Below are 23,756 nucleotides of genomic sequence, written 5' to 3'. Positions count from 1 at the left end.
GGGCCTTTCCGGCAATGAATGATTTGAGAAAATTTGAAAAATGTAGTTGGAAACTGTAAAAACACAGAGCACAGAATGAACGTTATTCTGTCAAGAGAGCACTTACAAAGAAAAACAAGCAATGTGTCTGTCTAGATAAGAAGGGATAGTTACCAATTGTCATTGTCATGTAACTAGTCTTATATACACGCTATGAGTCCGAAATCAATTACACGTAATGAAACCTATTTCCCAACAAGCAATCAACTCAGTTCACATACATAGCTCAGCCAACATAGTTATACATTGCTGAAGTCTGCTAATTTCACCAACTTACCAGGTTTCTTCTTACTATGAACATATAATGAATCAAAAAGTTTGTAAAATATGCAAGACTTGAAGAATTAAGAATTTTATTCCCACTTCTTTTCTTAATACACAGGAAGGAAAACAACTAGGGCACTATCTTATGCTTTCTTCTTCTTTTCCTTTTCCCAGTACATAGCAGAAACATATACATAAACCAGTACAACAAGTTCTGATCTATTTTCTTCACTAAGAAAAAAAGCTAAGGTATTATCTGCCAATACCTGAAGTAATGGATTTTCCGACAATCTTAAAGCTTCCATCAATACAAATAAGTCTTCATCCTCGTGTCCTGTTTCTGTCAACTCCATAGAGTAGACAGTCGTGCCACTTAGAAGCATCGAGATACACATACATCTACTCTTGAGATACACATACATCTACTCTTAGCCTCGTGCTTCGACCAAAGACTGATGCACAGCCACTTGGCTTTTCCTTCAACTTCCAAAATGATAGTACATCTTAATCATAAGCTAAAAGATTCACATTCCACATTGAACCTTCCTTTCAGATAGTTGTATTTCTTTTTTGTCACAGAAAATCTCTCAATGATGAGCCCTTCATAGTTATGTTTCACATCCGATGTTGCAAAAACTCGATGATTGCCAGGTTTTTAGAATGGTGCAATCCAGATATCTTGAAAACCCAGTCCAAACGAGCAGAAACTTTGCATATACAGCACAGCATCAGTTTCCAACCAATAACTTAGCACACTAAGGCTCGTATTGATAAAGCCAGATACCATTTTTTGACTTTTTTCATAGCTGCAGCACAAATCTTTCCTCCTCTCACACCTCTACAACAACCTCGGAAGCACAGAAACCTCTAGGATCTGGTTTACTTGCATCTAAAAACTTTTCTGTGCCTGAAACTCCGGCCACAAATATGGCTACAATTCGAGGTTTCCCCGTTTTCTTAATATCTTCGTTTTAAAAACCAAAGTCTATTCCTCTACATAGACAACAACCATGCACCACAAATCATCCATCAGTAAAACATAACTAACGAATGCAAAGTTCAAAGAAAATCCCTACAACATCAAGCAACACCTTAATCAATCAACTCCACAAATCGAAACTTCTCATTTCGATTTGGCATCTAATGTTCAAAGCCATAACAAATCAACTGTAAATTGTGTCAATACTCGAAATACAACTTGGAAAGCAAGCAAAAACTAGACACTTCTACCTCATTTCTTCTTCTCACCGAACCCATGCTTTTTCCTAAGATACTCCCTAACGAAATCACTTCGAGCTTTTGTACGAGCTTGCTGAGGACCGACATTCTTGTAGGAGTAATGAATACCAACAACGAATAGAGAAATACCACCAACAAACATTCCCATTGTCACTGCCAGCTTTCCAGGCGTTGAAGGATAACATATACTCATCTTTACTACTACTTTGTCAGTTCATTCACCCAAAAAAAAATGCAGCAACTGACAATTTAAAAAAAAAAAAAGTCAACAATAAGCAATTTATCCAACTATATAAAGGTATAGTACATAATTTTTAGTCAAAATATAGTAAGTATATTATCCAACTGAAAAGTGATAGAAATTATAGTGAAGATGTGTTTTTTCCTTTTGTATAAAGCGACTAAGAGCAGTGATGTAGACAGAATTCGATTATAGGTTTTGGATACCACCCTCACAAAACTTTACCAATTAACTTATATGGCATCAACAATCATAGTGGAAATGTGATTCTAGTAATTGGATAACTAAGTTTTTTTTAATTCTACTATGAGGAGTTTCCCACCGCCTTCGACGAGTGCACTAATCTCCTGCGTGAGTTTGCATGGGTGCCTCAAAGGCTCAAACCCGGAATCTTGGTTAAGGAGCGAGATACTCTTAGCCACTCACGCCAACCCAATCCCAGTTGGTTATAGCTAAGTATGAGATCAGTGAAGCTCCAAAAAAAATGTTGGGTACATAGACCTGAATAAACTGATTCATTTAATAATTTGATTGAACAAAATATATGCAATATTTGCTTCAATTGAAATGAATCATTAACTCATGGAAGTGAAATAATTTCAATAAAGTTCCAACCTTATACTATAGAACATCAAAATTGCATAATTACATCTCGAAAAGTGATATATTGAAGAATCTATTGTGCGGTACTGTAATGAGGGTTGGATCAAAAAATTGAAAGTAAACTAGGAAATTAATTTAATTGAATTGATTTGATGGGTAATTTTATCAAATACTTCATTGCAAGTTTTTGATCTGAGAAAAAGAAATTACCTGTAAAGCTTCGTGAATCGGATCTCGGAAGAGACTATAGAATAGAGAGAGAAAGTGTTCAAAACTTCAAGAACGTTAGTTTTTTTTTTTTTTTTTGGTTGAACAAAGGAACATAACATTAATTAAGACAAACCAAATAAAAATTCCAAGTTGATTTGCAATTAGTTGGCGGCAAATTGACCAAATTGGTAAAAAAAAATGACCGTCAATGACAATTTAGTAAGAAGAAATCGTTTTAACGACAAATTTGGTAAAAGAAAATTGAGCTATGTCGATATTTAATCCAATTTTTTTCTATAATTTCCAATTTGATTAACACATGCACTTTATAAGATTTTATTTCAAATTGGGTAAATAGTGATTAGTGACAAGAGATGTTACTTAGATAAAAATACGAAAAATCTACATAAAAGACAGGTAAATGCACGTATTGAAGGTGATCAAGATTATAGAAAATATGGCCAAAATGTTATTAGGTATCCATTTTATTTACCAAAATTGTGAAAGTACAAAGTACGAAGAAGGTGAAGGGGATTCGAACCTATGAACTATTATTTATAGCACATCAATTTTAACCATTAGGTCAAGACATCCTTGATTTTAAGGCTTTATTTGTCATGTAATGTTTAAATTTTTTATTAATTAGTTGTATAGAATGACGATTGTGTGACCATTATGAAGACATGTAGCAGACGAATACTTGGATGATTGTGTGATAGGTAGAAGTTGTAAAATAAAATCTCCGCATATTTTAGAACGTTAGATAGTTTTTGGATCCCATGCAAGTTATGAGATGTTAGTCCATATTAAGTAGAAAGAAAATATATGAAATACAAAATTAATTCAAGGATTTAAATGAAATAACATAACATAGTACTCAAAATGTTGAGATTATATACAATGGATGAAAATATTAGTTTAAGTTAGTTGTAGTGACAAAATTTGAGATGTCTTTCTTTTCAAAAGCAAATTTCAATAAGTTATGATTAATCTCAAGATTGGTGATATTCATCACATAGTGATCCATATTAAAAAATAATTTATTTAACAGCAGAAGTACTATGTTTTAATTATGCATGACAACCTAGTGATCGGGGTAGAAATGAGAAAGATAATGAGGATTTTGAACCCAAATATAGAGCAAAATGTAACTTATTAAACTGGTAATAGGTAAATTCAATTTGAAATTGACATGGAAAGACACACGAAATCTAATACAAAATTATTGACCTAGTCATACTAAATTTAGTACGAACCAAATGTTAGCACATGTGATTTAAGAAAAATATAGAACGACAATGTTATAAACTAGTGGATATAAAGATCATTAAATGTAGATTGTAAAGGATGCCCGTATGAGATAAAATGCTACTGTATTATAAAAGATTACTTTCATTATGTTGAATAATGTAAAAAAAGGGATAGTATCAAGAAAATAAAGTGTCACTATGTTAGAAAGTTGAATATTTGCCATCGTGTAGAAATAATTTTCCACCATTTACAACCCAACTATGGAAAAAGAGAACATTATCTTCAGAAAGATGTTTTCTTCCAAACCAATCACTCACATCAATATATTAAAGAAAACTAAATACGATGCAACAAATCCTAAATCCAATCGAAAAGTAAGTCATGTGAGAAGACTATCCCCAAACTCGACCCCTTTTAATATACATCCTCCATTTTCTATTAATTACACCAACTAAATTTGTATACCATCATTTTACGCACAACTCTAATATAACATCATCAATTGTGATTTTTACGTACGAAAAAATATACTCACATTGGATTATTATTAGATTCATTTTGATACATATGTCAAGTATATTAACTTTTTATAATTTTGTTTTACTAAAAAAGGTAATTAAAAATATTAATGATTAAAGTTGTGTATTGACAAGCCTAAAAACTCAAATATTGCAAGTAGGGCTGGCAATCAGGTCGGATTGGGTCAATTTCAGGTTGACCTGATTTATATTTCAGGTCACTTACCAGTTATCCCTAACCAAATCCGACTTGATTCTAATTTTATTTCGAAAATCATAACCCAAACCCGACCTTATCAATTTCGGGTTGACTCGAAACCAATCCAAAATGACCTGAAATAAAATTCAACTATACATGCTAAGTTATGAATGTATGAGTTAATGACCTGCAATGAAATTTAGGTGATCCAAGAAATGGGCTTGACCCGATACAAATAAGAATAACAAACGATAGGCGGTATAAATTATGAAAGTCTGGGTTAATTTCAAGTTGATCTGGTCTAAAAATAGTGCGACTTCTAAATCATGTTATTCGGGTTATTTTGAGGTTCAAAAAGTCAATATGAACCTAACCCATTATATTTTCAAGTCGGATTGGGTCGACCCATTTCAGGTCGGATTATCAGATTGAGTTAATTTTTGTCAGCCGTAATTGCAAGTAATAAAAAGATAATTGTAAAATTTAAAACATTAATTTGCAACTTGACCTAATTTTTTTTTTTTTTGGCTAAACTTGACCTCATGTGTTGACTGTTGACCTTGAGTACTTGACCCCACTATACTTTCAAAACCCAAACTTTTGGGTCAAAATTTTCGGGTCGGGCTACTAATCTTTATTATCAAAAGCCCATTACAACTTAAAAAAACTAAAGCCCATAATCCAGCCCATTAAAAAGATAGTTATTAGGGTTTATCACTTTATCTCCCTCAATTTCTTCCTCATTCTCACAGTGGCTGCTCCCTTGCCCTCGTTGTTAATACCTTCAAAGGCTAAGTAGCCGAAACCCTAATTTCTTCTTCATCTCAACTGCGCAAAAATGGGTAAAATTTTCATACTTTCTCTCTCCTCCTTCAATTCATCAGATCTTATCTTCAATTCTATCTTCAATGGCGTTAAATTTTGATTTCGATTTTGCTTTTTTACAAATTAATCTGAGTTTGATTTTTTTTTTTAGGTATTTCTCGTGATTCTATGCACAAGAGACGTGCCACTGGTGGCAAGAAGAAGGCGTGGAGGAAGAAGAGAAAGTATGATTCTATTTTTAATCTTGATTTTTTAAGTTTTTTTTTTTAATAATTTTGTTTGGAGAATGTTTGATTTTGATGCGTTTAATATAGATATAGTATGAATTTTTTTATATCTTAAGTTATTTTGTAAGCTTCTGGTTATCGAAAGTTGTGATTTATGAATTATTTTGTGTTTGATTGGTTGATGATTTACTTGATTTGGTTGTTTGTGAGTTTTATGATGATTATACTACAATTATGTAGTGTGTGTTGTTAGATTTCTGAAAAAAAATGTGCGGTGTTGATTTATCTGTTTTTGAATTTGATTGGAATATGTTTTTAGCTACATTTCAGCAGTCAAGATTGTGTTTTTTTGCGCTAATGTATTGTTTTATAATAGTATGGAAAATTTGTGCTTATGAGACGGTCCTGTGCTGATAAGTCACTCCATCTGCACGCAACATAACTATAAGCTACATTGTTTTGCCGTGGTACGAGTGTTTAGCTTTCCTTACTTTCTTGAGGAAAGCCATCGATGCTGTGGCACACATATTTTGCTTTCTACTCCCACATGAGTTAGAGAATAGAGTTGATGATTGAGTTTTTCAATTGAATGAATTGGATTTTTGTTGTGTTACTTTAATTGGCAGAGTTTGCCATTGAGAGATTTATATCGATGAGCTGACAACTATTTTGACAATTTCTTTTGTGTTGGTATTCGATGTGTATTGTTTCCTTTATTGATTTTCGGAATGTCTTGATGCTCATATTCAGTGAGCTCTTTTCAGTGATCAAAATTGTCCTGTTTTTATCGAAGTATGTGATATCTCATACTTGTTATTTCTTTGAATTTCATGACAATTTTGTGCTTATTACACGGTCCTGTGCTGATAAGTAACTATATCTGCACGCAACATAACTATAAGCTACATTACTGTGTCATGTCATCATCCTTCAGTTTGCCTTAAATATTGAGGAAAAACATTGATGCTGTGGCGTACATATTTTGCTCCTGGCAAGTTTTGATTTGTAAATTCGTTGTTTCTTCGTGATTCTTCTAAAACCTCTATTTTGCTCCATGTCATCAACTTGTCTTTGTATCAAATGTTTTTAGTGTTGCACTTCATTTTAAGCATGAGCTGTACAACTTTGCAATATCATTGTCTTTCAGTATTGGTTACAGTTGAAACTTCTTTGGAGTTTGATAATTTCTTTTACGTCTGATGATTTTTTGGTCCTTGTTCATTGTCTTATCTTTTTTGATTGGCATTCTAGTTTTGCGTATTTTAACTCTACTCATAATTTTGTTTTGGGTATTCTTTAAAAGGTACGAGCTCGGGAGACAGCCTGCTAACACAAAGCTGTCGAGCAACAAGACAGTTAGACGGGTTAGGGTTCGTGGTGGTAATGTGAAGTGGCGTGCATTGAGGTTGGATACCGGAAATTTCTCATGGGGTAGTGAGGCTGTGACTCGCAAGACCCGTCTCTTGGACGTCGTTTACAATGCATCCAACAATGAGTTGGTTAGGACACAGACTTTGGTGAAAAGTGCCATTGTCCAGGTTGATGCTGCACCATTTAAGCAATGGTATCTTCAGCACTATGGAGTTGAAATTGGACGCAAGAAGAAGGCTGCTGCATCTGCTAAGAAAGAAGCTGAGGTATATTTTCTTTCCCAATGGTTTTTTATAAAGCGTAATCATAATTATAATTTATTATTGTTTGAGAATATCAAGCTCAAAGTTAGCCTAGCTTTGCTATTCAATCTTTTTATCATCTGTCTCTATAAGGTCTTACTTTTTGAGGGCTTTCTTTGTTAATGTTGGTTAAAATGAAGTTCATCTTTTCGTTCTGTGTCCTATTGACAGGAGGGTGAGACCACAGAGGAAGCCAAAAAGAGCAACCATGTTGCAAGAAAGCTAGAGAAGCGTCAGCAGACTCGCACTTTGGACGCTCACATCGAAGAACAATTTGGTGGTGGTCGTCTATTAGCCTGCATTTCATCCCGCCCTGGTCAATGTGGCCGTGCTGATGGGTAAGAAATTTATTGCAGTGTTTTGTTTAGGTCAGAAGAAAACATTATCTTGGAAAATCCATGTAGAGGGTGAAAAATAGTTCTTCCAAGGAATGAAAACATTGTCTTCTCCAAACGATGGCATGGCATATTTTCATCTCTATTGAGAAGAGGAACTTACTCTTTCTCATACGCATTTCCCGTTCACTTGTTGGGTTTTTTGTTTAACTTTCTAAAAGCGCTGCGATTGGTTTATCGCAGATACATCTTGGAAGGCAAAGAGCTGGAATTCTACATGAAGAAAATCCAGAGGAAGAAGGGCAAGGCAGCTGCTTAAGTTTCGCTATATTTATAGTCAGCTTCGAGAGTTCTCTTCATTTTTTTCGGTTGGTCCTAGTCTTCTCTAGTTTAACTCAATGGGAATTCTTCCAAAACGTTTTTGTAATCAGTAGTGTGATACTTTCATATTTACGTTACCTTGAGTTGAAAAGTTTTTGGCTCGCATTTCTCTCTTCTGTTTTCTGTTTCATGGTTGAGCTATATAACAAGTGATATATGAAATTTTTGGGGACATACGTTCAAGAAAGATATGAGATTCGAGAATTCGAGCGGCGAATACAGAAGGGCAAATAACCATTCTCTTAAATTTGAGGCTGCATTCGCCTCCTCGGTTTGCAATAAAGATTGCTGTGTTATTATTACTCTTAATCATGAAGATGAAGATGCATTATCAAATCAAATCAACTCAATTGTTCACACAAATTCAAAATGAGACACAATGAACATAAAGAGTAGCACCATCTAGCAAAACATCATGTAATTTGCTCTTAATCATATCAACGCAATTAGGCATAACAAGTACTGAAGATGCATTATCAAATGTTATTGCCATAATCTTACCATTAAGGCGATAAATATCAATAGCATACAAAATAACGTTAGCTAAATTCACATTATTATGTGGGTACTCTAAACTCTGTAAACGCAAGTATACGTTTTTAGACAGTCCAAAAATCATGAATCCAATGAGCGGTTACACGGAAACAATAAGAAACAATTTGAGAGCCGCAAACATCTAGAGTGACCGAAGACTAGACAATTCATTCACTAACATACGCTTTTGCTCTTGATATTAGAGGTGTATGTGGACTGCAAAAAGTTTAAAATCCAGTCCAGTTCAAGCTTGTCGGACTGGAGTAAAAATATTTTGGACTGGACTTAGACTCAAATTTTCGAGTCCAATAAATACAGTCCAATTCAAAAATAATTTTATACATAATATATATTTATTATATATATATATATAAATGTATATATATTTAATATTTATATATATAATGTATATATAATTAATATCTATATATATAATATAAAAGAGGTACGTGACTTATTTTATAAAATGGATATAATGAGCTTAATTATTCCAATTCAATTACGAGAAAACAGTGTGAATCATTGAATCTAATTCGAGGAAAAAATAATGTAATAGTCGGACTGGACTGAACTGGACTGGACACGGACTCAAGAAAAAATTATCGGACTGAACTAAACTGGACTCAAAAAATATTTGGATCGGACTTGGACTCAATTTCTCGAGTCAACTGAATTTGGATTTGGTAAAGTCCAATCCACTTACACCCTAACTTGATATAACTTCATTGAAGTTTCTTCTACTTCTTCCTTATACACTTTCTTGTGTTGGGGTTGTATTGTATACATGAGACTGTATAATCATTAAAAGCATCATTTTCAGCAAATAAAAATGGTTTCAGAGTTCTGATAATCAATTTGGATAACTCTTCCTTGTCTTTTTCATATTTATAAGTAAACAAAATTGATGCACAAGAAGATGATTCTTCAATCATAGTGTTCAAGTTAGGATTAGGAGGGGTAGGATAGTAATTTAGGTGCTCTTATAAGTTGGGAGATTAACATTTAACACTAACTAATATCAAGCAATTTACAATAAATAAATAAATCACCTTTAAACAAACAATTTAGAAGAACTAAAAGTTGAACACTTCTACATGATAGATCACAAAAAAGTTGCCAAATTTAATAATAAATAACTAAAAGTTGAGTTAGATCATACTAAAATAATGAATCCGACCCTTCTACATGCTAGATTGTGCCTTTTTTTTTTTTTCTCTTCAAGAATTTATAATTTTTTTTGTATAGATTTTTGATAAATAGAGAGAAAATTGAAGAATGAAAATGAGGTGTATTTAAAGGGGTTGTTGTCAGGTGGGTTGACAGAAAACCAGAAACAGAGAAACACAACAAAAGAGCCGTTTGTGCAACGGCTGAAAAATGGGTTTTGCTAATTTGGTCAGTTCATTGAATTCCCATGTTTTAATTACTCAAAATTTTGAGAAATTTATTCCAAAGTTGCAATCTTTTAAGCAAAGAGAAGAAACCCAGTTTATGAATTTCAAGTTATCAAGAAGATCAAAGAGTTTTCAAAAGATTGAAGTTGGGTGCTGCAAAAATGGGAATTTGATTGATTTTGAAGAAAGAACTAGCGCAAATGAGGTATTGAGATCTTCTGTTTATTTGATTTGTGATTATAGTTTAATTGATTGATTCTGGTTAGGATTAGTGAAACATTTTGATACAATTAGAAGCTTTTTTTTTTGTGGTGAATGTGCTTAATAACTTAATTAATTGATGGGTATGATTTGTGTTTGAATTTGTAATGAAGTGTGTACTGGTTTATAGAAGTAGGGTATTTTGTTTTTGATGAATTTGAAGCAGCTCATTTACCATAAATTTGTAGTATATTGAAGCATAATACTTCCTCCGTTTCATAATAAGTGAAACACTTAGCGAGAGCTTTTTTAGAGAAGTGTTTGACTTAGTATGGAACGGAGGAAGTCTAAGATTATAGAAGTTGGTAAATTGCTCATTTATAGAGTTGTCAACTTTATGATTGTATTCAGTTTGTAGGTACAGAAATGAGGACTAGCTTAGCTAAGTTCATCACTGTTTGCTTAGTCTAAGTAGGATGGACCATAATTACACCCTCTTCTCAATTGGAGAAATTTCTCAATGCATACCTCCATCCTTATTTCGGAATTCGCTTCGGAGATATAGATAGTGGCTTCTGTGAATTATTCAAACTCAGGCTCGAAAGTTTCATGATCCAAGCAAATCTAGCAGAAGCTCATGAATAGGCTTGTAATTTTTTCAAATTATCAATTAATGAAGTAAAATTTAACTTCAAATTGATAGTAAAAAACTCAGTTATGAAAATCTCAGTGACACGGAAGAGTATATACTTGGTTACTGCATAATTTTCAAACTCTTATTGTGTTTTGAGGTAAATTGAACTCGAATTTTAAGCTAGAAAAAGGCTTGAGACTTAGCTCAGGCTTGAATGCAAGTGCTAGGAGTCGAACAAATCAGCCCAAAGATCGAGCTCGGTTCTGTTTGTTAACACCCTAGATATAAAGACGAGAACCAGCAGTACCCAATGACTGCTTAATATCATAAGTTGGGACTTCCGTTTATTGTGCTTGCATATTCGACTTTATGGAAAATCAATAATTTAGCTTTGCTTCGACTTTTAAAGATACATTGCTGTCTGATGGAGGTTTCCTTTCATCCACTTCCCTTCTTCCGAAGTCTTCAGGTTTGCAGCAAACATTAACTAGCCATGCTAACACCTGAACCAGCCCGCGAAAACACAGTAGACTTGCTAAGAAATTCTTGTATCAATCGACTTCCGACGTGCTTGATTTTCTATCAGTCAACAAACCCGTTCCCTAGTGTGAAGTAACGGCCTGTTTGGTAGTTGGTTATAATTGGTGGTAACGGGAATGAATTTGTGTAAAATTGTAAAGAAAATCATTGTTCATTCCCCATGGTAATGCTAATTTATGCTAAAGTGTATTTTTCTTCTTGAATTTTAATTTCTATCCAATACCACCTTGTAGGTGGTAATGAGTGGTAATGAAAATTGCTTCCTCTTGGAGAAAAAACACAAGCTTAGGGGTGAGATTGTCTCTCCAAGGAGAAAAAACACAAACTTGGGGGTTGAAATTACCTCCACATGGATATATTAAGGGTCCTTCCCTTTTGACATTAGACTCTAACATTCATTCCCATTACCATCATTTATTAACGACTACCGAACAGGCCGTAAGAGTCATGGCCTTGTCCTAAGGTTATGAACTATAGTTTGGCTTTATTGATATGTCCACATCCCTTTTGCAGAACTATATCACTTGCTCGGTTACTTGCTGCATCATAAAGTTTGAACTTCAGTTTACGCCTGTCTTAAATCTTCATTTTTCTCAGTAGCTGATGCAGTGCTTTAATTTTTGCCTTTGAAGGTCAGAAAGGAGATTGAACGGTGTTATGAACTAATTCACAGGCTAGGTAGGGGAGTTATCTACATTGGCTCTGCTAGACCAGGATCTGATCATCCACATTATATGCAAGCTCTTGAACTCAGCAGAGAGGCGAGTTATTCCCACATTGTAGCTCTTGCTCTTCGTCATAAAACAATGATATTTCTGATTCTGTGTAGAAATTATTGTTTGTCAGAATCTGTATGTGTGTGTGCATGTACACTTCTTGTATTGGTGATTTTTTCGTGATAAAAGAGAGAAACGAGGATTTTTCATTCAGCTTCTCTAAAGCTCTGTTTGGCTAATGTGTACATATATTAGATAGAATCCAACTGTTCCTCGAGAGAAAAATTAAAGAGAGAAGGAAAATGAAAATGGAAAGGAGAAGAGAAAGAAGAAGGTAAGTGATAGATAGGAGAATATGGTTTTCCATCCTTGGGAGAACTATTTTCCATCACTAGAAAAAACTAATTTACATCATTTACGACCCAAACTAAGAAACATGGGAAAACCGTTTTCCTCCCAACACTAACATCGACTTTTTCCTTCTGCAGATTGCGTATATGTTGGGTAGCACAACATGGACTGGAGCTGGTCCGGGACTAATGGATGCAGCTATTAGAGGTGCACTGCAAGCTGGGAAGCCAGTTGGTGGATTTAAGATCGAGAAAGAAGCAGGTCAATGGTCTTCAACTGGCTCTCATCCTTACCTTCCTCCTGATACATATCTTACTTGCAGGTACCACTTATATTTTGTTTCATTATCCCTCTTCTTCTGCCACTACTGAAGCTTGAAAGCCATGAATGCCTCTAAATAATTGTTCACTTCCCTATTATTGGCTTATTGCAACATCTTTACCTACCGAAATTCTGTATTAGTTGTTGCTGTTTGCTTATAGTAAGTTAGTAACAGTCTTTTCTAAGAATACAAATTCTTGGATCAGACAGTCTAATTGGAAATATTTGGTCACACCAGGTATAAATCATACAAAAAACATTGAAAAAGTTTTAGCATGTATGATCACAAGGGTAATTATTTTACGTATTTCATTTAACTTTTTAATATTTTCCGTGTAACTAATACTTGGTCGAACCAATTGAAATATGCCAGATGTTTTTTAAAGAATCTACTCATACTAGCTTTCAGTTGCCACTGTACCATACCAATAGGCATGGGTTTCATATGCATCTATTCATATGAAACTACATCTAAGAATCGATCATCTAATTCCAAGATAACACAAGACTATCTTTAGAGAAATGGAAAATATTTCTTCTTCGCTCCGTTGCAAACTCAGGTAATCTAACCTTTCCAACGTAATGTACAGGTTTTTCTCTGCACGAAAACATGGATTTGTGGATGCTGCAGTAAGAAACAGCCCCTCAGATCGGACAGCTGTAGTTGCTCTTCCTGGTGGAATTGGCACTCTTGATGAGATGTTCGAGATTCTAGCGCTGATTCAGCTGCAGCGAATAGGATCAGAGCTTCCAGTTCCGTTCCTGCTCATGAATTATGATGGATACTACACTAAGCTGCTGGATTTTCTCGATGAATGTGAACATTGGGGAAACCTTGCAAAGGGAGAGGTGGAGTCATTATGGAAGGTGTTTGGTAACAACAACGAAGCTCTGGCTTATCTAGCTGAATTTTATGGTCTTCCTCTCAGCAATGAAGAGTTTGATGAACCAATTATCAACAATGTTTAATTCTACTCTAGTTTTGCGAGGTCGACCCAGCTTTTGAAGTTGAGCTAGAACTAGCTTTGGACCGAGAACCAGCTTCCACCCGTAAGGCCAATCATCGCCCTTTCGCCTCAGAAGCAGTTTTGTGATGTTTCTTGTATTATACCCACACAGCAGGAAGAATAACCAATCATCAAGAATGTTTAGTTCTACTCTAGTGTTGCGAGGTCCGCAAACAGCTTTAGTTATGTGATGTACTATTACACCCACACAACAGGAAGAATAACCAATCATCAAGAATGTTTACTTCTACAGTTCTACTCTAGTGTTGCGCGGTCCGCAAACGGCTGTAGCTATGTGATGTTTCTTGTATTACACCCAGAAACAGGAAGAATAACCAAATCATGAAGAATGTTTAGTTATACTCTAATGTTGCGAGATCTGCAAGTTTCAGCTTTAGTTCTGTGATGTTTCTTGTATTACACCCAGAACAGAAGAATATAACTTAATCATGTTGGTGACTTGAAGTATGTAAAACTCTAATTTGGCAATAAAAAAGCAATTAGGATTCTCATAACTATTGATCTGAATACCTTAATCATTAACCCCTTCCACAATTCCCTTCTAAATGAATTGGTTTTCAAGGCCTCATTAATTACTTATTAGACATTTATTCATACATGCTTGTGTTGAAAGCTTTGACTTCATTTACTTAGCAACCATTTTAGATATTTTTATCGATAAATTAAAAAATCGAGCTGTATAATAGCATCCAGAAACCATAGTAATATGTTGAAAGGTGTGTGTGACAATGTATACACGCCATGTGTCACCTTTGTTATTTCACTAGAATTGTCCAATAGAATTAGCTTGCAACAAGGTTTGAACCCGTGACCTATTGCTATTATAACATGACACAATTACCATCTCAACCAACTTTTATCATGCTTTAAGTGTTCACAATAAAAAATTTAAATTACCATATAGGAAAAGACATAATACAATAAGAAGCCACCAGAGAATCAACCCTCTTGGTAAAAATAAACTCGAAGGCGACCATCGCTTTGCATTATGAAAAAAGAAAACCTCACTTACAGAACTACAGAAGTGGAAGTAACGATGTGTAAATCAATAAACTTTGCATTATGAAAAAAGAAAACCTCACTTACAGAACTACAGAAGTGGAAGTAAGGATGTGTAAATCAATAAACATTAAATAATCTAAAAATCTATTTAGCATGGAAACTCTCATGAAGATCATGTTTTTCATTTTCGAAACTCGAGAGGACAAAATTTCTTTGAAAGACCAGAGAGTTTCTTGCCTCAATGATCTTCAGTCACAAAATGATTTTTTCCCAACCAAAGATCTCTTAGCTAACTCTATAGTCTATTATGTCCTATTATATACATCTTTTGTCGGTAATAAACAAAACTATAACAGATTTGTATGCAACAATAGTTATTTAATCCTAAATTTTGGGTTTCACGAGAAATGAACAAATGGGATGTTCAGAGGCTTTTTCGAGGCAACACAAATTTGCCAAGCACCCACGCAATGTTACAAGTCAGATCACCTTTCCTAGGATTGTTTCGTGAGAAAATATTACCAAACCCGGAGAATTCCAAAAATGTCCCCAAAACAGCCAAAATTGAAGATTATAATACACGCTTTCGTACTTTCCCGTGGCCCGAGATCCAGACAGCACGAGGTGCCTTCTAGGTAGGGTTGTTCAGTGTCGGATATTGGATTCGGTCAGAGGAATTGTGATTCGAATACGATCAAAAATTTTAAAAAAACCTAACTTTTCAAATCGGATCACCGAATTTTTGAATCGGACCTTTGACATTTTGGAAATTTTCCGATCCAAAAACCCGAATTTTTCGGATATAAGATCCGAAATCTTGAAATTGGATCGTACCGAAATTTCGGATCAAATCGACGGATTTTTGGATCGGATATTTTTGAACGGTCATACTTCTAGGGACGTGAGATATCATTGGAAAGGAGTCATGTGACTTGGAACGAACATGGGGATGCCTTTAAGTTCATTTCGAATCAATTTTAGGTTTCACGAGAAATGAACAAATGGGGTGTTCAAAAGTTTTTCGAGACAATGCAAACGGTCCCAAGCACCCGTGCAACATTAAAAGTCACGTCGGTACTCCTAGAAATATTTCGGGATAAAATATGACCAGGTTAGGAGAAGTAAATTAAATGTCGCAAAACAACCAAAATTAAAGGTTATAATACACGCTTTCGGACTTTCCCGGATTTCGAGCTCTGAACACCACGGGATGCCTCCTAGGGACATGAAAGGTCATTAGAAAGGAGTAATGTGGCTTGGAACAAATATGTGGATGCCTTTACGTTCACTTTGAGGCAATTTTGGGCTTCACGAGAAATGAACAAATGGGGTCTTCAGAGGCTTTTCGAGGCAGTGCAAATTGTACCAAGCACCTAAGCAACATTACAAGTCACGTCGTCACTTCTAGGAATGTTTCAGGAGAAAATATGACCAGGCCCGGAGAAGTCCAAAATTGTCCCAAAAACAGCCAAAATTGAAGGTTATAAAACACGCTTTCGGACTTTCCGGGGACCAGGCTTCGAAGCCGTGGGATGCCTCCTAGGGACATGGTGTGTCGTTGGAAAGGAATCATGTGGTTTGAAACATATATGTGGATGCCTTTTCCATTCATTTCGAGGCAATTTTGGATTTCACGAGAAATGAACAAATGAGCTTTGAGAAGCTTTTCGAGACAATGCAAATGGTGCCAAGACCCCGTGCAACGTTACAAGTCACGTCGGTACTCCTAGAAATGTTTTTGAATAAAATATGACAAGGCCCGGAGAAGTCAAAAAATGTCGCAAAAACAGCTAAAATTGAAGGTTATAATACACGCTTTCGGACATTCCCGGGGTCCGAGCTTTGAACACCATGAGATGCCTTCTAGGGACATGGGAGGTCATTGGAAAGGAGTCATGTTGCTTGGAACCAATATATGGAGGCCTTTATGTTCATATCGAGGGAATTTTGGGTTTCACGAGAAATGAACAAATGTGGTGTTCAAAAGCTTTTCAAGGCAACGCAAATTGTGCCAAGCACCTGCAAAACATTACAAGTCACGTCGGCACTCCTAGGAGTGTTTAGGGAGAAAATATGACCAGGCCCAGAGAAGTAAAAAAATGTCCCAAAAACTGACAAAATTGAAGATTATTGTACACGCTTTCGGACTTTTCCGGGGCCCGAGCTGCAAACACCACGGGATGCCTCCTAGGCGCATGGGAGGTCATTGGAAAGGAGTCCTGTGGCTTGGATCAAACATGTGGATGTCTTTATGTTCATTTTGAGGCAGTTTTAGGTTTCACGAGAAAATAAAAAATGGGGTGTTCAGAAGCTTTTTGAGGCAATGCAAATGGTGCCAAGCACACGCGCACTGTTACAAGTTACGTAGGCATTCGTAGGAATGTTTCGGGAAAAAATATGACCCGGCCTGAAAAAGTCCAACAATGTCGCAAAAACAGCCAAAATTGAAAGTTATAATACACGCTTCCGGAATTTTTCGGGTTCCTGGCTTCGAACGCTGTGGGATGCCTCTTAGGGAGATGCTAGGTCATTGGAAAGGAGTCATTTGGTTTAGAACGAATATGTGGACGCCTTTTACTTTCATTTCGAGGCAATTTTGGATTTCACGAAAAACAAACAAATGGGCTTTTCAGAAGCTTTTCGAGACAATGCAAATGGTGCCAAGCACCTGTGCGACTTTACAAGTCACGTCAGTACTCATAGGAATGTTTCGAGATAAAATATGATCAGGCCCAGAGAAGTAAAAAATGTCGCAAAAACAACCAAAATTGAAGGTTATAATACACGCTTTCGGACTTTTCCGGGGTCCGAGCTTTGAACACGACGGGATGCCTTCTAGGGACATGGGAGGTGATTGGAAAGGAGTTATGTTGCTTGGAACGAATATATGGATGCCTTTACGTTCATTTCGAGGCAATTTTGGGTTTCACGAGAAATGAACAAATGGGGTGTTCAAGAACATTTCGAGGCAACGAAATTGTACCAAGCACCTGCGCAACATTACAAGTCACGTCGGCACTCCTAGGAGTGTTTCGGGAGTAAATATGATCAGGTCCGGAAAAGTAAAAAAATGTCCCAAAAAAAGGCAAAATTGAAGGTTATTATACACGCTTTCGGACTTTCCCGGAGCTCAAGCTCCAAACGCCACGAGATGCCTCCTAGGCGCATGGGAGGTCATTGGAAAGGAGTCATGTGGCTTGGATCGAATATGTGGATGTCTTTACGTTCATTTCGAGACAGTTTTAGGTTTCACGAGAAAAGAAAAATGGGGTGTAGTTAGAGGCTTTTCGAGGCAATGCAAATGGTTCGAAGCACACGCGCAATTTTACAAGTCACGTCGGCATTCGTAGGAGTGTTTTGGGAAAAAAATATGACCCGACCTGGAGAAGTCCAAAAATGTCGCAAAAACAGCCAAAATTGAAGGTTATAATACACGCTTTTGGACTTTCCCCGAAGCCCGAGCTCTGAACGCCATAGGATGCATTCTACGGACATGGGAGGTCATTGGAAAGTAGTTATGTAGCTTAGAACGAATATATGGATGCTTTTACATTCATTGCGAGGTAATTTTGGATTTCACAAGAAATGAACAAATGGGGGTTTTCAGAGGCTTTTCGAGGCAACACAAATGGTACCAAGTACTCGCGCAAGGTCACAAGTCACGTTGACTCCTCTTAATATTTTGGAAGAAAATATGACCAGGCCCGGAGAAGTCCAAAATTGTCCCAAAAACAGCCAAATTTGAAGGTTATAATACACGCTTTCGGACTTTTCCGGGATCCATGCTTCGAATGTCGTGGGATGCCTCCTAAGGACATGGTAGGTCGTTGGAAAAAAATCACGTGGTTTGGAACGAATATGTGGATGCCTTTTACGTTCATTTCGAGGCAATTTTAGATTTCACGAGAAATGAACAAATGGGCTTTTGAGAAGCTTTTCGAGACAATGCAAATGGTGCCAAGCACCCGTGCAACGTTACAAGTCACGTCAGTACTCCTAGAAATGTTTCAGAATGAAATATGACCAGGCCCGGAGAAGTCAAAAAATGTCGCAAAAACAACCAAAATTGAAGGTTATAATACACGCTTTCGGACTTTCTCGGGGTCCGAGTTTTGGACACCACGGTATGCCTCCTAGGGACATGGGAGGTCATTGGAAAGGATTCATGTTGCTTGGAACCAATATATGGATGCCTTTACGTTCATTTCGAGGTAATTTTGGGTTTCACGAGAAATGAATAAATGGGGTGTTCAAAAGCTTTTCGAGGCAACGCAAATTGTGCCAAGCACCTGCGCAGCATTTCAAGTCACGTCGGCACTCCTAGTAGTGTTTCGGGAGAAAACATGACCAGGCCCGGACAAGTAAAAAAATGTCCCAAAAACAGGCAAAATTGAAGGTTTTGAACGCTTTCGGACTTTCCCGGCGCCCGAGCTCCAAACGCCACGAGATGCCTCCTAGGCGCATGGGAGGTCATTGGAAAGGAGCCATGTGGCTTGGATCGAATATGTGGATGTCTTTACGTTCATTTCGAGGCAGTTTTAGGTTTCACGAGAAAAGAAAAATGGGGTGTTCAGAGGCTTTTCGAGGCATTGCAAATGGTGCCAAGCACACGCACAATGTTACAAGTCACGTCGGCATTCGTAGGAATGTTTCTGGAAAAAATTATGACACGGCCTGGAGAAGTCCAAAAATGTCACAAAAACAGCCAAAACTGAAGGTTATAATACACGCTTTCGGACTTTCCCTGGATCGCGAGCTCTGAACGCAACAGGATGCTATCTACGGTCATGGGAGGTCATTGGAAAGTAGTCATGTAGCTTGGAACGAATATATGGATGCCTCCTAGGGACATGGTAGTTTGTTGGAAAGGAATCATGTGGTTTGGAACGAATATGTGGATGTCTTTTACGTTTATTTCGAGGCAATTTTGGATTTCACGAGAAATAAACAAATGGGCTTTTGAGAAGCTTTTTGAGACAATGCAAATGGTGCCAAGCACCCGTGCAACGTTACAAGTCACGTCAGTAGTCCTAGAAATATTTCGGAATGAAATATGACCAGGCTTGGAGAAGTCAAAAAATGTCCCAAACACAGCCAAAATTGAAGGTTATAATACACGCTTTCGGACTTTCCCGGGGTCCGAGTTTTAAACACCACGGGATGCCTCCTAGGGACATGGGAGGTCATTGGAGAGGATTCTTGTTGCTTGGAACCAATATATGGATGCCTATACATTCATTTCGAGGCAATTTTAGGTTTCACGAGAAATGAACAGATGGGGTGTTCAAAAGCTTTTCGAGCCAAGCACCTGCGCAACATTACAAGTCACGTCGGCTTTCCTAGAGTGTTTTGGGAGAAAATATGACCAGGCCCCGAGAAGTAAAAAAAATGTCCCAAAAACAGGCAAAATTGAAGGTTATTATACACGCTTTCGGACTTTCCCGGCGCCCGAGCTTCAAACGTCACGAGATGTCTCCTAGGCGCATGGGAGGTCATTGGAAAGGTGTCATGTGGCTTGGATCGAATATGTGGATGTCTTTACGTTCATTTCGAGGCAGTTTTAGGTTTCACGAGAAAAGAAAGAATGGGGTGTTCAGAGGCTTTTCGAGGCAATGCAAATGGTGCCAAGCACACGCGCAATGTTACAAGTTATGTTGGCATTCGTAGGAATGTTTCGGGAAAAAATATGACCCGGCCCTAGAGGTGATCATTTTGGCCCGGCCCGGCCCGTTTTTGGGCAGAATTTTTCGGCCCGCGGGCCGGGCCCGGCCATTTTTTTTTTGTTTTTGGGCGGGCTTTGGGCAAGCTGAAAACAAATTTTTAGTCTATTTTTTGGCCCGGCCCGTTTTGGCCCGCAAAAGCCCGCTAAGCCCGGCCCGAAATAGCGGGCTTTGGACACAAAAATTCGGCCCGAATTTAGGCCCGGCCCGGCCAATGGGCAAATTTTTTTGGCCGCGGCCCGGCCCATGATCACCTCTACCCGGCCCGGAGAAGTCCAAAAATGTTGCAAAAACAGCCAAAATTGAAGGTAATAATACACGCTTCCGGAATTTTTCGGGGTCCTGGCTTCGAACGCCGTGGGATGCCTCCTAGGGACATGCTAAGTCATTGGAAAGGAGTCATGTAGCTTGGAACGAATATATGGATGCTTTTACATTCATTGCAAGGTAATTTTGGATTTCACGAGAAACAAACAAATGGGCTTTTCAGAAGCTTTTCGATGCAACACAAATGGTGCCAAGCACTAGCGCAAGGTCACAAGTCACGTCGACTTTCCTTAGAATGTTTTGGGAGAAAATATAAGCAGGCCCGGAGAAGTCCAAAATTGTCCCAAAAACAGCCAAAATTGAAGGTTATAATACACGTTTTCGGACTTTTCCGGGGTCCAGGCTTCGAATACCGTGGGATGCCTCCTAGGGACATGTTAGGTCGTTGGAAAGGAATCATGTGGTTTGGAACGAATATGTGGATGCCTTTTACGTTCATTTCGAGGCAATTTGGATTTCACGAGAAATGAACAAATGGGCTTTTGAGAAGCTTTTTGAGACAATGCAAATGGTGCCAAGCACTCGTGCAATGTTACAAGTCACGTCAGTACTCCTAGAAATGTTTCAGAATGAAATATGACCAGGCCCGGAGAAGTCAAAAAATGTCGCAAAAACAGCCAAAATTGAAGGTTATAATACACGCTTTCGGAATTTCCCGAGGTCCGAGCTTTGAACACCACGGGATGCCTCCTATGGACATGGGAGGTCATTGGAGAGGATTCATGTTGCTTGGAACGAATATATGGATGCCTTTACGTTCATTTCAAGGCAATTTTGGGTTTCACGATAAATGAACAAATGGGGTGTTCAAAAGCTTTTTGAGGCAACGCAAATTGTGCCAAGCACCTGCGCAGCATTACAAATCACGTCAGTTTTCCTAGGAGTGTTTCGGGAGAAAATATGACCAGGCCTGGAGAAGTAAAAAAAAATGTCCCAAAAACAGGCAAAATTGAAGGTTATTATACACGCTTTCGGACTTTCCTGGCGCCCGAGCTCCAAATGCCACTCGATGCCTCCTAGGCGCATGGGAGGTCATTGGAAAGGAGTCATGTGGCTTGGATCGAATATGTGGATGTCTTTACGTTCATTTTGAGGCAGTTTTAGGTTTCACGAGAAAAGAAAAAATGGGGTGTTTAGAGGCTTTTCGAGGCAATGCAAATGGTGCCAAGCACACGCGCAATGTTACAAGTTATGTAGGCATTCGTAGGAATGTTTCGGGAAAAAATATGACTCGGCCCGGAGAAGTCCATAAATGTCGCAAAAACAGCCAAAATTGAAGGTTATACACGCTTTCGAATTTTCTCGGAGCCCGAGCTCCAAACGCCACAGGATGTCTCCTAGGGACATGGGAGGTCATTGGAAAGTAGTCATGTGGCTTGGAACGAATATATGGATGCTTTTACATTCATTGCGAGGTAATTTTGGATTTCACGAGAAATGAACAAATGGGGGGTTTCAGAGGCGTTTCGAGGCAAGACAAATGGTGCCAAGCACTCGCGCAAGGTCACAAGTCATGTCGAATTTCCTCAGAATATTTCGGGAGAAAATATGACCAGACCCGGAGATGTCCAAAATTGTCCCAAAATAAGCTAAAATTGAAGGTTATAAGTAGTAAAAAGTAAGGGTGACCCAATCCGATTAAAATTTTGCCAGACTAGTACTACATTCGTTCTTTTTCTATTACAACAATGTGTTTGAAGACAATTCTTAAGGTTTTGGATCAAATGAGTAGTTTGGCATAAAAGTAACTCTTTAATTAACTAGAGTAGGAGAGAAATCATCCTTAGAATAAAAGCAATTATATATATAAAGCAAGGTGAGTAATTAATATAATGTTGGTTTTAATAAGATAAAGTAAGGGTAATATTGTCAATTAAAGTTATTTTTTATACCAAAATTGAAATTGTTGCAATAATTGTGAAACTACACAAAATTGTAATTATTGTAATATAAAAAGAACGGAGGAAATATATTGTAACCTCGTGTCATGTACGAATCTATAATATGTAAACTTTTGTGTAGTATAAGAGCTCTAGTGCTTTACCATCTAATACTACCATACATCATCTATTCTAAAATAAATAAGATGTTGAAGGAGACTGTGGACTTAAAGAAAGCAAAGAGATATAAACAAAAAAATTGTGACCTATATGCAGAAAGAGTCGGTCTTATAAGAGACCATCTAATTTTAATTTAAATTTAGGTAATTTTTTGGAAAGATGAAGAGGATATAGGAAATTACTCAAATGAGTCCTATGAGGTTTGATCCCAATACCTCAGGGATAACATATCGAAAGCGATACGACTACTCCACCACGTCAACCTCAATTAGGCAACTATTCAAGTTCAATATTAAAAAGAGAACATACCACTTTTTGAATACAATGATAGTTAAGATATCTCGATTAACAAAAGTAAAATTAACTTGCAACAAGATTTAAATCTATAACCTCTTGCTATTATAACATGATACAATTACCATCTCAACCAACTTTTAATCATGCTTTAAGTGTCCACATTATTATATTTGTATCTTTTAAATGTTGAATTTTCCTTAATATATTTTAATGGGAATAGAAATGCATATCAAGTTCGAAAACACAATACCAACTCAAGGCAACGCCCGGATTCAAATACTAGTATATTATTAAAACGTGTGGACAAGATTTGCACCCCATTTTAAGAATTGACATGGTGTTAAAATGTTTATAAGTGATCTCAACCCTAACTATTTCGTTTAAATGTCTTACCACAAAAATACGATCTATTATATAAAACAATTCCGAACCCAAATATCAGATTCTTTTGCCTCATTTAAAATTACGAATAAATTTTAGAAAGCAATTTTACTAAATATAAACATAGAATATTATTGCCTTACACTTTGAAAAGGTCCAAACTTTTAGACAAACCCCATTAGATGTGTTGAAATACTGAAACATAACAGAGGAATGTGCATAACACAAGAAATTGAGAACAAGTG

General features: G+C 36.9%; 2 protein-coding genes and 1 long non-coding RNA gene across 4 annotated transcripts; 2 read left to right on the top strand and 1 right to left on the bottom strand.

Moving 5' to 3' along the window:
- Positions 1 to 375: 375 nt before the first annotated feature.
- Positions 376 to 2,750, bottom strand: LOC104891806 (uncharacterized). The gene is made up of 2 exons (XR_789859.4): positions 2,597 to 2,750; positions 376 to 1,783 (listed from the first exon to the last, which is right to left on the bottom strand). It is a non-coding gene; the product is annotated as an uncharacterized LOC104891806 (long non-coding RNA).
- A 2,499-nt stretch (positions 2,751 to 5,249) lies between these two features.
- LOC104891807 (40S ribosomal protein S8) lies at positions 5,250 to 8,110 on the top strand. The gene is made up of 5 exons (XM_010677559.4): positions 5,250 to 5,406; positions 5,541 to 5,613; positions 6,920 to 7,253; positions 7,461 to 7,627; positions 7,868 to 8,110. The coding sequence occupies exons 1-5, from the start codon at positions 5,403 to 5,405 to the stop codon at positions 7,941 to 7,943; spliced, it is 654 nt and encodes a 217-aa protein (XP_010675861.1). The 5' UTR covers positions 5,250 to 5,402; the 3' UTR covers positions 7,944 to 8,110.
- Positions 8,111 to 9,483: 1,373 nt separating this feature from the next.
- LOC104891808 (probable cytokinin riboside 5'-monophosphate phosphoribohydrolase LOGL10) lies at positions 9,484 to 14,100 on the top strand. 2 transcript variants are annotated; one of them, XM_010677561.4, is made up of 4 exons: positions 9,492 to 10,138; positions 11,941 to 12,069; positions 12,513 to 12,697; positions 13,287 to 14,100. In XM_010677561.4, exons 1-4 carry the CDS (start codon positions 9,917 to 9,919, stop codon positions 13,663 to 13,665), a joined length of 915 nt encoding a protein of 304 aa, XP_010675863.2. In that variant the 5' UTR covers positions 9,492 to 9,916; the 3' UTR covers positions 13,666 to 14,100. The 2 variants fall into 2 exon arrangements, with proteins under 2 accessions (XP_057249807.1, XP_010675863.2); XM_057393824.1 differs by lacking the exon at positions 11,941 to 12,069 and having other exon boundaries at positions 9,484 to 10,138.
- The last annotated feature ends 9,656 nt before the right edge of the window (positions 14,101 to 23,756 follow it).

Source organism: Beta vulgaris, chromosome 4 (genome assembly GCF_026745355.1).
Source record: "Beta vulgaris subsp. vulgaris cultivar EL10 chromosome 4, EL10.2, whole genome shotgun sequence".
NCBI lineage: Eukaryota > Viridiplantae > Streptophyta > Magnoliopsida > Caryophyllales > Amaranthaceae > Beta > Beta vulgaris.
The sequence above is the reverse complement of the archived record's forward strand: the minus strand, read 5'-3'. Positions and strand labels throughout refer to the sequence as shown.